At 49.6% G+C, this 13167-nt stretch overlaps 4 protein-coding genes across 4 annotated transcripts; 2 read left to right on the top strand and 2 right to left on the bottom strand.

The window, feature by feature from the left end:
* Positions 1-789, top strand: DFJ58DRAFT_824714 (uncharacterized protein). The gene has a single exon (XM_041392158.1). The coding sequence runs from the start codon at positions 211-213 to the stop codon at positions 712-714; it is 504 nt and encodes a 167-aa protein (XP_041235325.1). The 5' UTR covers positions 1-210; the 3' UTR covers positions 715-789.
* A 6-nt stretch (positions 790-795) lies between these two features.
* Positions 796-2536, top strand: DFJ58DRAFT_272470 (uncharacterized protein). The gene is made up of 3 exons (XM_041379602.1): positions 796-993; positions 1044-1061; positions 1110-2536. Exon 3 carries the CDS (start codon positions 1171-1173, stop codon positions 2335-2337), a length of 1167 nt encoding a protein of 388 aa, XP_041235326.1. The 5' UTR covers positions 796-993; positions 1044-1061; positions 1110-1170; the 3' UTR covers positions 2338-2536.
* A 362-nt stretch (positions 2537-2898) lies between these two features.
* On the bottom strand, positions 2899-4782 carry DFJ58DRAFT_272514 (uncharacterized protein). Its single transcript, XM_041379603.1, has 14 exons — positions 4551-4782; positions 4482-4501; positions 4394-4426; positions 4244-4340; positions 4169-4194; positions 4085-4115; positions 3987-4019; positions 3858-3934; positions 3752-3806; positions 3596-3694; positions 3424-3534; positions 3322-3365; positions 3236-3261; positions 2899-3172 (listed from the first exon to the last, which is right to left on the bottom strand). Exons 1-14 carry the CDS (start codon positions 4570-4572, stop codon positions 3034-3036), a joined length of 813 nt encoding a protein of 270 aa, XP_041235327.1. The 5' UTR covers positions 4573-4782; the 3' UTR covers positions 2899-3033.
* Positions 4783-11024: 6242 nt separating this feature from the next.
* On the bottom strand, positions 11025-13127 carry DFJ58DRAFT_750571 (uncharacterized protein; the record flags this gene model as incomplete). Its single annotated transcript, XM_041387749.1, has 6 exons — positions 12882-13127; positions 12741-12829; positions 12389-12660; positions 11371-12336; positions 11151-11326; positions 11025-11079 (listed from the first exon to the last, which is right to left on the bottom strand). Exons 3-6 carry the CDS (start codon positions 12626-12628, stop codon positions 11025-11027), a joined length of 1437 nt encoding a protein of 478 aa, XP_041235328.1. The 5' UTR covers positions 12629-12660; positions 12741-12829; positions 12882-13127.
* Positions 13128-13167: the final 40 nt, after the last annotated feature.

The following is a 13167-nucleotide window of genomic DNA, read 5'->3' on the forward strand; positions in this document are numbered from 1 at the left end:
CTCGAGTGTCATGACAACGACTGGACGGAGCTACGAAGCCTGCTCCAGCCGTACGTCGATCAAATATCGTCGCTGTCTCTTGGGTTTTTCTCCGGCGCCGGCGCCTTGGCGGTGGCGGACTTCCGTGGACTTGAGGAGCTGGTTATATACACGGACGGTTCTGACCCTATACTATCTGTCGCTCACTCTATCGCGCAATTGCCGCCCAGCATGCGCAGTGTGAAGTTAATGGACCTGTGGTTTAACCTCAAGTTGTTATCTGGCTTGAATCCTCTCGCGTGGGCCGGTCTCACAAACCTTGAGATTGTGGTAGACGGACTAGATTCCTTCCCCCGCTTACTCCGCTTGTGTCCAAACCTATCGTCCTTGACGATGATTGGAATATTCACGGCAATCGAAACCTCGGAACTACTCACGCACGCCAATCTTCAATCCCTGCGCATCTCCGGGCATTTGCATCTGGAATCGATCGGAAATCTTGGGCTATTCGACGCCATCACACTCCCCAATCTACGCGCGCTCGAAGTCCGCAATATAGGACAGTGGCCTCATGAAGAATTCAAGGCATTTTTGATACGGTCACAGTGTCCCCTGGAGACTCTGATCTTCGGCGGTGGAGTGATGACAACGGATCAGTGGCTAGCAGAATATGTTACCCTTTTTCCTTCCCTCGAATTGGTAGTAGATCCTATGCGTTCAACGTTTTACTTTTAACTTAGATAGAGAGTCGTTACTATGTACATATGTCAAGAAATGATGACATTGGGCTTATGCTATAGCCTAGACTTACTCTTCCACGACTGTTCGATAGACTACTGGTGAATCGTGAATCGTGCGGGCGTCTAACCGAAACCGGGATGACGTATTCAGCGATCCAGCCGAATGTTTACTACCTTCACACCAACAACTTCAAGCAACATGCCACAGACAGACTCACAAGGAAATGTCAATCTCTCGCCGGCCTCGGAGATCATTAGTGCACTACAGATTATCGTAAGTTCCAAAGTTCCAATCAGTCTGCGAGTCATAACCATTCCCTTCAGCTTCGTTCACAAGCAATGGTTTGTCTATGTAGATGTAGTATCTGATGCATTATTGACCATTACCAGATTCCAGACATCGAAACCCCATACTCCAGAGCCACTTTCCCCCAATCCAAACCACTGCGCAATGGAGCTTAAAGACCATAGCATCAGAGCTATTATCACCGACCGCCAGCAGCAGCTAGATGCAACTTTGCACAACATCTCAAGTCTGGAAACAGTCATCGACAAAATCAACCATCTTCACCGACAAATGACCAAACAGAAGAAAAAGATTATCTCGTCCATCACGTTGCACAAGAGACTTGTATCACCTCTTTGGCGCATGCCAACTGAAGTCTTATCCCACATTTTCGTTCACTGTCTCCCAGAAGACAAGTACTTGTCGCCTGCATCAAAGCTGACCCTCGTCCTCCTGACCAGAATATGTCGACGATGGAGGGAGGTTGCTGTGGGCACGCCCAGTTTGTGGTGCAGGCTAAAAGTACCATTCGTCCTCAGAACACTGCTGGAACTTCCCTTTTGCCTTGACTTATGGCTCAAGCGATCACGAGGATGTCTGCTCTCGTTACAGCTCACCTGCTGCACCCTTTCGGGTTGGCAATCGACCGAGCTGCGAAGCCTCCTCCAGCCTTACACAAATCAAATATCGTCATTCTCTATCCGTTGTCGCCTGGGTCCTAACCAACTTGACCCCTTGTTAAAAGACCTCCCAGCTCTTCAGGAATTAATCATCATTGATGGCTCGGTTACTGAACAATGTTTCTCGCGATTGCCGCCCACTTTGAGCAATTTCAAGTTTAGTGGGTTACGATTCGAGCTCGACCCCTTGCTTTCTTACAAGTCTGTATGGGCCAACCTGACAAATGTCGAGATCCCCATACATCGCCCGGACGCAGTCCTCGACTTACTGCAGCTATGTTTCAACCTCTGCTCGTTAGCGATCCATGTAAGATCCAATGGAATTGGAATCTTCGAGCCACTCGTGCACATCAAAATCCAATCATTACGCATCATCGTTGAATCATCCTCATACATCCATATTGATCACTCTACCTCAGACCCTTTACCTGGCCTACTCAATGCTCTTGCACTCCCGAAGTTACGCACGCTTGAAGTTCACTGTGTATCATGGCCTCATAAAGAGTTCAAGTCATTCCTGACACGGTCAAATTGTCCCCTGGAGACTGTGATTTTGGGCGCAGAAGTGAAGATGAGACGTAAGCAGCGAGCAGAGTGCGATGCCCTTGTTCCTTCTCTTGAGGTTTTAGTATCAGAATCTGAAGAGTCTTGATCAAAATTCTTTACACAAGATTTGGTTCTTGTTACCCGCTGTTTCAATATGATCTCGATTTTCGTTAGGTATCTTTCTTCGTACCTTTATGCAGGTATGGTATTGTACTATACTTCACATCACGACAACACCATTCTCTACAGACAATCATCTAGCAGCTACTTGACAGTTGCGTTTAGCCTCGTGTTTTGAACAATACCATCACTACAGGCGCGGGAGTAGTGGTTGTCAGTAATGTACCTTCTAATTGTATGCATGAGTGCCTAGGGGAATGACCAGAATCTGCACCTTCCCGCCAGCACCTTTGGACCGCGACTCAGCCTGGAACTGAGGATCTTTAAAGAGAAGTATGGAACGAAACTCGGTAAAATTGATAGGGCAAAACGCAAGATCGAAATAGTTGTGATAGATACTCACTGACACCGTGACGCAGAAGAGGGAGAAACACGCAATAGCCCTTACGTGATTGAGTTTTCAGCAGGAGGGGAAAGAACGCCAGCAGCTTGTAAACGGGAGTGCTCAAGTTGCGTCCGCAGGGCCACCCTGATCGCGCATCAACTCTCCATCATTTCGTTTTAGCATCATGGTATTGTGTATGTGACAAAAATGCATTCTTGTTATCTAATAATTAAGTGCGTCCCAACTTGTAGTCCAAACCCCATTCCTCCAACAATAAATAAGCCACATGATAAGATATTACACCGTACTATCTACAGGTGACATGTCGGACATGGAAATATTCACAAGGGCTTCGGAGTTGTGCATGTGCTGGTCGAGATGCCAGAGATGGAGGTGCATGCGCGTGGCGATAATCCGAAGGACACATACCTGGAAACTATAAGTGTTTTTGTGGTGCTATCAGTAGTATGAATACGCGATAGAAGTTGGAGGTGCATACTCTTCGAGGATGATGTAGTATGCGGTCTGTATGTGCGGAACATCAACGACTCGATCATATTGAAGGGTATCAAGAGGTTTACGCACATCAGGAAATAGCAATGGCATGACGACGTTTACGGCAGAGAGAACTTTCGGAACAATAATCATCACCGATGAGCACGGAAATATGCACAAGTCTGGACTCACTGAGACCGCATACATAGTAGAATATATTATGCTTCACAAGGGCGGCGTGCATATTGCCCTTGGCTGACCGCCAGCTCTGTATGACACGTATGAGTGTGAGGGAGACAAGTCCTGGGGAAAGCGTCAGTCCGCATGCATCTGCAATGTACGGTCCCAGTTACCGGTAACACACCCAGTTGAAACACGAACAAGAAAATAAATAACATGAAGTATAGGATACTACTCGAGCTCCAGGAGCAGCCTGGGACGCCTGGTATTGCGCTAGTCGTAACTGTGAAAGTGGGGTGAATATGTGGGATCAGTAGTGGGGGAAGGTGAGAGCACAAACCATATGTGGTGGCAATAATGGTAAAACGGATGCCGACAGATGTTACGACCAGAGCCTGACTAATTTATCAACCATGGACATGGGTGTTTGAGGGCATGGGACTCACAAAAGCGGTCGACATCATGCCTACGAGTACAATCCTATTGTTGTGCCAGAGCGCACGTGTTCTGAGTACAAAAAAACCTTAATGAATCGCATGAGGAATACGCATATGTCGTGTAAGAAGAAGAAATACTTTCAGAACAAGTGAGTGACAACTGGGTGAAACCTGTGAAAGGAAAGAGCAGCGCTCGACATCCTGGGACGTGTATGGAGCATGTGCCGTGTACGTACATGAGTAAGTATTGATCAATATCTTGCATTTCTGGTGAAGTCATGCAGTAAGCATCAGTTGAAGTTCGCTGTATGTCCACATACATCGGGATTCTCGGGGCTGAAGTTCACTGAAATACAACACGTCAGTTTATTATGGGGAAGATTGGGTCAACGCACAATATAGGTACATGGCAAGAAGAAGAAAGGGGAGATATCGTGCAGTGATATAAAGGACTTTTACTTTGGTCCAGCGCGACTGACGCAGAAATTTCCACTTTGAACAGTGTTCAATATCTAAACCGAGGTGTATCACGACACGAGTCATACCTCTTTGTGAAATGAAGAAGCATAATCACAGACCTAGATAAATGAGCTTAGCGATGAATGGGAACTTGAAGAGTCGGGATAAGCCTACCCAGAACATCGTTATCGCCACTGAGCTGTCCAGTGAGAACGAGAAAAAACCCGTTTAAAAAGTACGTACCGTATAGGTACTGGTGGAACATGGTACGTTATCTTGCATTCGTGTTAAGAAAGCGACGCACCGTTAATCGCTGCAGAGTCAGGACCGCTGCGATATCGACTGCCGAATACTCCATCTGCACTTGTTCGATAAGTGAAGAAACGGGGTTCTCGCACACACGTCAGACACCTTTTATCTCTGGGAGAACCCATCAGAATCGGAACAGCATTCGAGCGGAAGGCTCGGCTTGATGCATCTGATGATTGTTGATGATTGTTACTAGCGCCCACAGGTTGCACTAGGGATTGATTAGTTTTACATAATCGCCCTAGGGGAACCTATGTTTATAACCGTTTTAGACACACGCCTCTTAGAGGAAGAAATGGCTTTACAGTAATACACGCGTGGTCATGATATGTAAAGCAGACTGAAAAGCAGATTGATACAGGAATCTAAAATGGGACAGGTGTAGTATGTCGGCGAGGTGAACCATAGTCTTCATTTGAATGATGCTTTGATGATCTGGCGAATACTCTGTAGGCGGGATAGAGGCCGGTATGGGATGGTTGAAATTGTTCGAGGGATCGTATTCACATTCAGCTGCAGGCGAGTATCAGTTACATTGACCGGCAGAGCCACCTCACCAATCGCTTTCAATCATTTTATGGCGCCGCTGTACCTGTGCAGACAAATATTAATGATAGCGTCGGGGTCGAAGGCGTCTCATCCTGGAGAACGTATCATTCTCTACGGTACTGCGGGGCAAGCAGTGCTAGAAGCAGTGTCGTTACTAACCCGCTAAAAAGGATGGTTAAATGAATCTGCCGTTTAGGCAGAGGGTTACTAATATACGAGGAGTTATTTGGCATTTTAAAAAAAGGTATTACCTCACCCAAGGTCGAATAGCCATTGATGTACCTGACTAGATGAATGATGGCATCGGGATCAGTGAAGAGATAAAAAAGGGTAAAGACGAATACTGTGTATACATTCCAGGAGGAAACGGTGAACTGCTGCCTCAGCCTTCTCTGGGCAATGCAAGGGTTGTCGGTCTTGCCCATGCAGTGAACATGCTTATTGACGGACTCCACGAGAACTTTGCAGGTAGCCAGGCACTAAATAATGTCAGAAATATGGGGTGCCAAATGGTGGATCCCTCGAGCACGTTCGTTGAACGGTTCAACCAGGTTGCGGACGTGTTTGGATGTGTTTGGAGGTCCAGAAGCCATTGGAGACTATTATGTAACGAGGCACGAGCGAAGGAATAGAGTAAGGTCTTCGAGCGAACGAGAGGCGCGGAACGCACGTCTTGCTTGCCGCGCACGTCATCGTTCGTCATCCGTCGATAGCTCGTTCTGCTTGCTCTTCTTTTCTTTCAAAAAACATAGTCAATACACTAGCTAACCTACTAGAAATACCCAATTTCCTCTCTCACTCGCGGAAAATGGCCGATCCATCTACTGAAGTCCGCCCAGACTTCGCCGGCGGCCTCTATGCCGGAATAAGGAACGACCTCATGGCGGCCACAGGAAGCACAGAGCAAGAAGTCATAGATCGTTTGGCCGAAACCTGGGACACTGACCACGAAGAACGTGTCCGGGACTGGAACCAGCGACAGGAAGCAGATGCCCTCGCTGCAGAAGAAGCAGAAAGAGCACCGCACTCAGCGAGACGAGGAACGCGCCCAGCAGGAAGCAGAGGCTGAGAGGGAACGCTTGGAGACGGAGAAAAAGAAACCAAAGATGAATGGTTTTGACCAATCCGCATCAGTAGGGGACTTCCTATCCCCTCGACCCGCTCAGTATGCCATCCAGAAACTCACCAACTTTGAGTTCGTAGAACTCTGGTATTTCTCACCAGACGGCTGCAAAGAAGCCTTGAAGACCTCGCGGTCCATCGCCGAGAACGACCTTGGCCTCACCAGAATCGACGACCAACTAACTGTCCGTCCAGCGTCAGCCTTCAAAGCTTCGAAAGCTGCCCTCGCCGACCACGAACTATCCTTTTCCACCTTCCTACGGGCTAAGAACCTGTATCTCGTCCAGATCAGCAAGGCCAAATGGCCCCAGACCCACATAGACACCCTGTCCCTTTTCTTCTGGCACCTCGAGAATCACACCATCCGCAACAACAGCGAGATTGGTGACCTGGTCATCCTCAACTACGCCTCCCGTGTTCGCCAAGACTGGCATGACAAGCTCAAACGGAACGAAGGCTTCAATATCGCATCGATTAACGAGAACCTCATCCGCGTGATCAACGAGGAGTTATGGGACAAGATTCGCTCTCGGGCTTTAATTGTGGTGGGTCCCTCTATGAAATACTACGTCTAAACCTTTCCACTAACAAACGGTTTCTTTCCCTACCAACCTTGGAACCTTTTCCTCCACCCCCACCCCAACATAACCTACACCCGGCTCAACTGCCAACAACCATCCTTTAACGCCCGCGATGACATTCCCGCGGATGCTCGCGATGACACTCCCGCGAATGCCCGCAATTTGTTCAACGCGGATGCACGACCCTTCTGGCATACGTGGTTACGTGCCACAGCCCACGAGCAGAGCAACCCCAACGACTTACAGCCACAATCGGAGGTCGAGCTATCGTGATCCCAGAGACTCTGGCCACGAGGAGTACCGCTACAGGAACTCTCGTTCACGCTCCCCATCTCGCGGCACCTCCGAGTCGAGGAGAAGCAGAACTCCATCCCCACGGGGCAGCTCCCATAACCGTCAACGACGCGGGGGTTTTTCCCGCAGCGCAGGCTCACGCGGCCGTTCAGCCTGCGCAGTCTGCCTGGGCCGCTTTGCACACGACATCAAAAAGTGCGAATCCCACAACTTATGGGACGGATCCAATGGCCACTGTCGTCGAGCCCAAGACGGCCGAATCACCAACCTCCAAGGCCTACCTCTCTGCCTCAAGTGGCAACGCCCCGAAGGCTGCCAAGCCACCAACCACGAGCGTCACACAGAATGCTCAGGATGCGGGGAAGCAAGGAGCACGGAGCCAGAAGTGCCCTCGAAGCGAGAAAGCTTAAGGCCACCACACTCCTTATAACCCAGTTGAATGGCAACGTCTCCTCGAAGAGACGGGCCTTATACATAGATACCCTTTTGTCCCTGCTTGTCTCGCATCTGGTTTCTCTGGGGGGATCCCCCCCATTACCTGTACATACACACCACCTAATAACCCATCCGTCGAGGAACACTCCGAAGCCTTTGCAAACATCATCAGTCACGAATTTGCAAAGGGTCGTTTTATTGGCCCTTTTAATGCTGCAACCCTCGAATCAATCATTGGTAAATTCCAAACAGCTCCTTTGTCCATTATTCCGAAGCCAGGCAAGCCTGGAAGATTTCGTCTCATTCAAAATCTATCATACCCTATTAGACCCTCTCCCCCCATTAGCTCCATTAATTCTCGTGTCGATTCCGATCTTTTTCCTTGCACATACGGAACTTTCCCCACCATCTGCAGAACAATATGGTGTCTTCCTCCAGGGTCGCAAGGAGCTGTTCGAGACGTGGCAGAGGCATACAGAACAGTCCCCTTGCACTCGTCTCAATGGCCAGGCCTGGCAATCCGTCTCCCAGGGGAAGACACCTTTGCAGTTGACACATCATTTTGCTTCGGGTTCGGCCCATCAGCGGGAATCTACGGAACCGTTGCAGATGCAGGTGCAGACATTTTTCGCGCCAAGGGAATTGGCCCTTTATCCAAATGGGTCGATGACCACTTATTCTTCCGAATCAGAAAAGAACACCTGGCCGAGTACAATAAGCGACGTGAAACCTGGGCCAAAGACATTGCCAACAACGAGGGTGTCGTCATTGAAGGTGGGCGCAAATGGTTTAAAGGAGCAACATGGCCAAATGGCTCCACAGAAGAGTTCGACGAAGACGTGTACTTTCCCATCTTGGATTTATCAGCTCGTTCACCACGATCACGCGAAGACCTGCAATTTTCCTTTTGCATGGATGACATTGACCACCTCTCCATACTTCTCGGCATCTTCTGGGAGGTATCGAAGGACAAACCCTTTAGCCCCACCCCCCATTCATTGGGTTCACCTGGAGCATTGAAGACCGAACACAGTGGCCTTATCAGCTGAGAAGCGTGCAAGTACCTCACTGCGGTCAACACGTGGCAGTCAAAACGCACCCACACACTCCATGAGGTCCAAAAACTCTACGGAAAACTGCTGCATGCCTGCCTTATCGTCCCGATGGGCCGCGCTTACCTCACGAGCCTGGAATGCATGCTGGGTATATTCGGAGAGCACCCACACCTGCCCAGAACTCCCCCTCGTAGCACCCCCGAAGATATCAACTGGTGGAAAAGCACCCTCAGTTCCCCCAACCTCATTCGTCACATCCCAGGACCGTGCGTGGTACATGACTTCAACGCCTATTCGGACGCTAGCTCTGGTCATGGCATCGGAATCGTCATCAACGGCAGATGGAGAGCCTGGGTCCTCACACCTGGTTGGAAGCGAGACGGACGGGACATTGGATGGGCAGAAAGTGTCGGCTTCGAACTCCTCGTTCGCACTATCATCAAGGCCTGCCCCCCCGGGATTCATTTCAAAGTATAGGCGACAATCGAGGGGTTGTGGAAGGATGGTGGAAGGGGTGTAGTCGCAGCCGCACCACTAATGCCGTCTTCAAACGCATTCATCACGTCGTCGCGAGTACCAAATGCACAGTACTTACTCGATACATCCCAAGCAAGGAAAACCCAGCAGACGGCCCCTCAAGAGGGATATATCCCCCCACATGTGATGCACTTCCCCCAATCCCAATCCCAAGTGAACTCCAAGCATTCATCTCCGACGTCTCAGAACTCGACACATCCAATTCCTCCACCTGGCCCAGCCATAACTCCCACTTCCCATCCCCAAGCCGCGCTACCAGTCAATCGCTTCGAGAAATGGGCAAAGAACACCTCGACCTCGAGCTCCGACGCCGCGCTTTCATCAACCGCGAGTTTGAGCGGAGGGGAGAAGAGCTCCACCAAGCGTCGCAAGGCTAGTAAGTTGAACAGGCTATTTGGCTCGTGAAACGGCCACTCACATTTCTCAAAATGACAGTGTATAACACTGACCTGACTCCAATCCCATCTGCCCTCCGTCCTCACTGCAGCGCAAAGGATCGGCTCCATCTATGGTTGCCACAATCCTCTCGGTCAACCAAAGACGCGCAAGGAAGACTCGTCCCCTTGGCACCCTCTGACATCCAACGCATCCGCGACGTCATGCTACATGGATACTCAGAAGGGACTCGCGAGTCCTATGGCTCTGGCCTCCTCGTTTACCATGTGTTCTGTGACAGCAAATCCATTCCAGAGACCCAACGCGCCCCAGCTAGCAGCATCCTAATCGAATCTTTCATATCGGCCATGGCAGGGAACTACTCCGGGAAAACAATCGCCAATTACATCTTCGGTGTGCGGGCATGGCACGTACTCCACAGCATCACCTGGGACCTTAACGACATGCAAATCGAGACGTTACTCAAAGCAACCGTCTCGCTCACCCCAACCAGTGCACAACGAAGCAAACGCGAACCTTACACCGTCGAGCTAATCACAGCCATAAGAGACCAACTAGACCTCAATAACCCACTAGATGCGTCAGTTTTCTCTTGCCTAACGACGACCTTTTACGCCACTGCAAGGACCTGCGAATTCACGGTACCCCGCCTCGACTCCTTTGACCCCAACCTGCACGTCACCCGCAACAACGTCTCAGGTCCGAGACAGACAGAACCTGTTAACGAAGAATTTCCACCTTCCGCGCACCAAGTCAGCATTAGAAGGAGAAGACGTGCACTGGGCACAACAGCACGGCCCTTCAGACCCTGAAGAAGCCTTCAACAACCATATCCGCATCAACGACCCTCCAGCGAATGCCGCGCTATTCTCTTACAGGTTCAAAGACTCCCACCGTCCTCTCACCAAGACAAAGTTCCTGAACAGACTAGCATCTGCAACCAGAGCTGCGGGTCGCAAACCAGTGCACGGCCACGGCATCCGCATCGGTTCCACCCTAGAATACCTCCTACGGAACATTCCTTTCGACGTCGTCAAAGTTAAAGGACGCTGGGCAAGCGATGCATTCCTCGTGTACCTGCGGAGGCACGCCCAGATCCTGGCCCCATATATGCAAGCCACTCCCAACATCCAAGAACAATTCCTTCGTTTCACCCTCCCATCAGTGCGCTGATCGCAACACTGAAACACGCAGATGTAAGTCACCCTCGTCCATCTCCTAAGAACTGGGCACCCGAGTTTCGCTGGATGCGTCGTCGGACTCCTGGTGTATGGGAATCGCAGCTCACCTCTTCTTCCCTTAGGTTTGGACTCTTTCCCTTGGGGCCGGAAAGCGCTGCGCGCCTTCGCCCAAAAACTTATCATTACCATCACTCTCCCTTATCGTTACTTCACTTCTCTCAGTTGGGCTTTCGCCAATGAATATTATTTCTTCTACTCCTACAACGCGCTGGAGTGAACCTCCAAGACTATGACCCATTCTGCATGTGCACCACTGACAGCCGGTCATAGTAGGCCTTCACTTCCATCCATTTATCCCTTAGTTCTGGATGTGCTTCAACATACAAAGTCTTCATATTCGGTATGGTCGCCCGCAAAAATTGCGCGACAAGTTCAGTGTGCTCAATAACCGAATCCCGGATATTGAGCACCTCCAGGAACTGAGCACCAACCGTACTGAGACCGCCGATCGGTACTTCAGGGATTTCCCTTGCATCCAAGGACAGGTGCACGCGGGTGAGCTGTGGGCAGTATTGGGTCAACGCTGTCAGGCGTTCAAACTGACGCTGGGAATTATGTAGGACCAAGGTAAGCTGCAGAGTCGAATGTCCTCGAGTTTGTTCCAGGCTTTAGCCGCTGCAATGATGAACTCATCATCTAAATTGAGCGTACCAAGATTGTATACTTGGATGGTGCGGAGATTGCGGCAAGCGAATAGCGGTGCAAATATGGATGGGTAGAAAACAAAAGGAGTGTCGGCAATTGTGTTAGTTCGCATATTGTGTCGGAGAGAAATTGAACGAATAGACGTGCCGATGGCACTCAAGAATGAAGTGATGACGGAAGATTGTGCTTGGACGTCGTAGGAGACGGAAACATCTTCTAGCTGTGGTGAGGATATAAGCGATACAATAGATGTACACTGGGGAAGGTCGTATGCCGTGAGAATGAGACGCTGGAGAGCGGGGAAGGTACTATTATTTGCCCTATCGCGTAGTATGTCGACGTCGAAATTAGGGTGAAGATTCAAGGAGAGCTCCTGAACATGACGAAGTGATGCGATATTCAGCACACTCTGTGCAGATATACGAATAGAGCTGGAGACGACCAACCGACGTAAGTCTGGTAGTCCATGGGACGAAATGTTCAATTCAAATGGCGTCACTGGAAAGAACGATGAAATTGTGAGGTTTTCGAGGCGAGTAGCCTTCCGAGGAAGATCTTCTAATACCCCGCAAATGCCCTGAAGACACATCTTTCGAGGGAGGGTAAAGGCGAGGTTTGTCATTTTTGGGGAGAGAAAGTCCCGGATTAAGGTGAAGTTGGAGGAACTACACGACAGGATGGAGAAGTCGAGCGAGGAAAGTGACGGGAACAGAGACTGCGGAGGGCGTTCAGCAAAAAGGAGTGGGAGCGCGTCCTCGTGTAGTCTGATCATTTTCGTTTGTTTTGGGTATGAAAAACTCTTCACACGACGTGAATACATGTCAAATCTTGCCCACTCAGATTCAGCAGGTGGTCTCGTGAGATACTATAGGAACTGCAATTATGAAATTGCATACCCATAACGAAATGAAACTTACAAGTATATTGCCAGAGTGAATATCCCAAGTGCCTCTTGGCAAGCACATGATGAGAGGACTTAACGAATGTTGAGTTCGCCAGAGGGTGTCAAGAGCACATTCCATAAAGCAACGGCATGTACGAGCTAGCCTAGCAAGGCCGCTTGTATTTTCCAAGCGCTTCAGGTCCCGCTGACCATCGGCAGCGACGAACTGAATGATATGAGAAAGAATCTCGTCAATGAGCAGAGACTGATGCATGGTAAACCACAATATTTAGAAAGTTCAAAACTCTGCAGAGTTTTAACAGAAGTGGATCAGCCAAGGCAATCAGCTACATCCATCTTGGATTCTGAATATTAAATAGGCTCACCTCCGACGACGATGCCCCGGGCCAAAGGCTGTCAGTGTTGAAATTCAAGTTGAGAACGGGAGTCGAACGGAATGAAAAATTTCTCAAGCCTGGTTATAATAACTTACCTCATGATAAACGAGGGAAGACTATATGACTGACCAAGCGATAAGGAATAGCATTCTTTACGTGATCCGCAGTGACTCCGAGTCTGTGCTGGTACGTGAGCACACATCCAAGAGCTTTTCGGAGGCTAGGCTCCAACCGGTGTTAGACACTGCTACTGCATATTATCGCAGGCGTTGCAGAGAATGACTCTTGACTGGGTACTTGATGCGGCTGTCCGTCGATGAGTCGAGGTATAATAACTACTTACTGCGCTTATAGGATGGCTCGAGTAGTAGTAAATTCCTTGCCAAGGACGGAACCTTTGATCCCGCGGAATCAA

The sequence above is a fragment of the Suillus subalutaceus genome (assembly GCF_016647625.1).
Source record: "Suillus subalutaceus strain FC151 chromosome Unknown DFJ58scaffold_312, whole genome shotgun sequence".
NCBI classification, from domain to species: Eukaryota; Fungi; Basidiomycota; class Agaricomycetes; order Boletales; family Suillaceae; genus Suillus; species Suillus subalutaceus.

What these genes read in the sequence shown, in the direction of transcription:
- DFJ58DRAFT_272470 (XM_041379602.1), top strand. Translation starts at nt 1,171, where the DNA reads ATGGAGCTTAAAGACCATAGCATCAGAGCTATTATCACCGACCGCCAG.
- DFJ58DRAFT_824714 (XM_041392158.1), top strand. Translation starts at nt 211, where the DNA reads ATGCGCAGTGTGAAGTTAATGGACCTGTGGTTTAACCTCAAGTTGTTA.
- DFJ58DRAFT_272514 (XM_041379603.1), bottom strand. Translation starts at nt 4,572, where the DNA reads ATGTTCCACCAGTACCTATACG. An exon ending in TCTTGCCATGTACCTATATT is followed by an intron (nt 4,195 to 4,243) that starts GTGCGTTGACCC and finishes GTTGTATTTCAG; the next exon opens with TGAACTTCAGCCCCGAGAAT. An exon ending in TCAGCCCCGAGAATCCCGAT is followed by an intron (nt 4,116 to 4,168) that starts GTATGTGGACAT and finishes TGACTTCACCAG; the next exon opens with AAATGCAAGATATTGATCAA.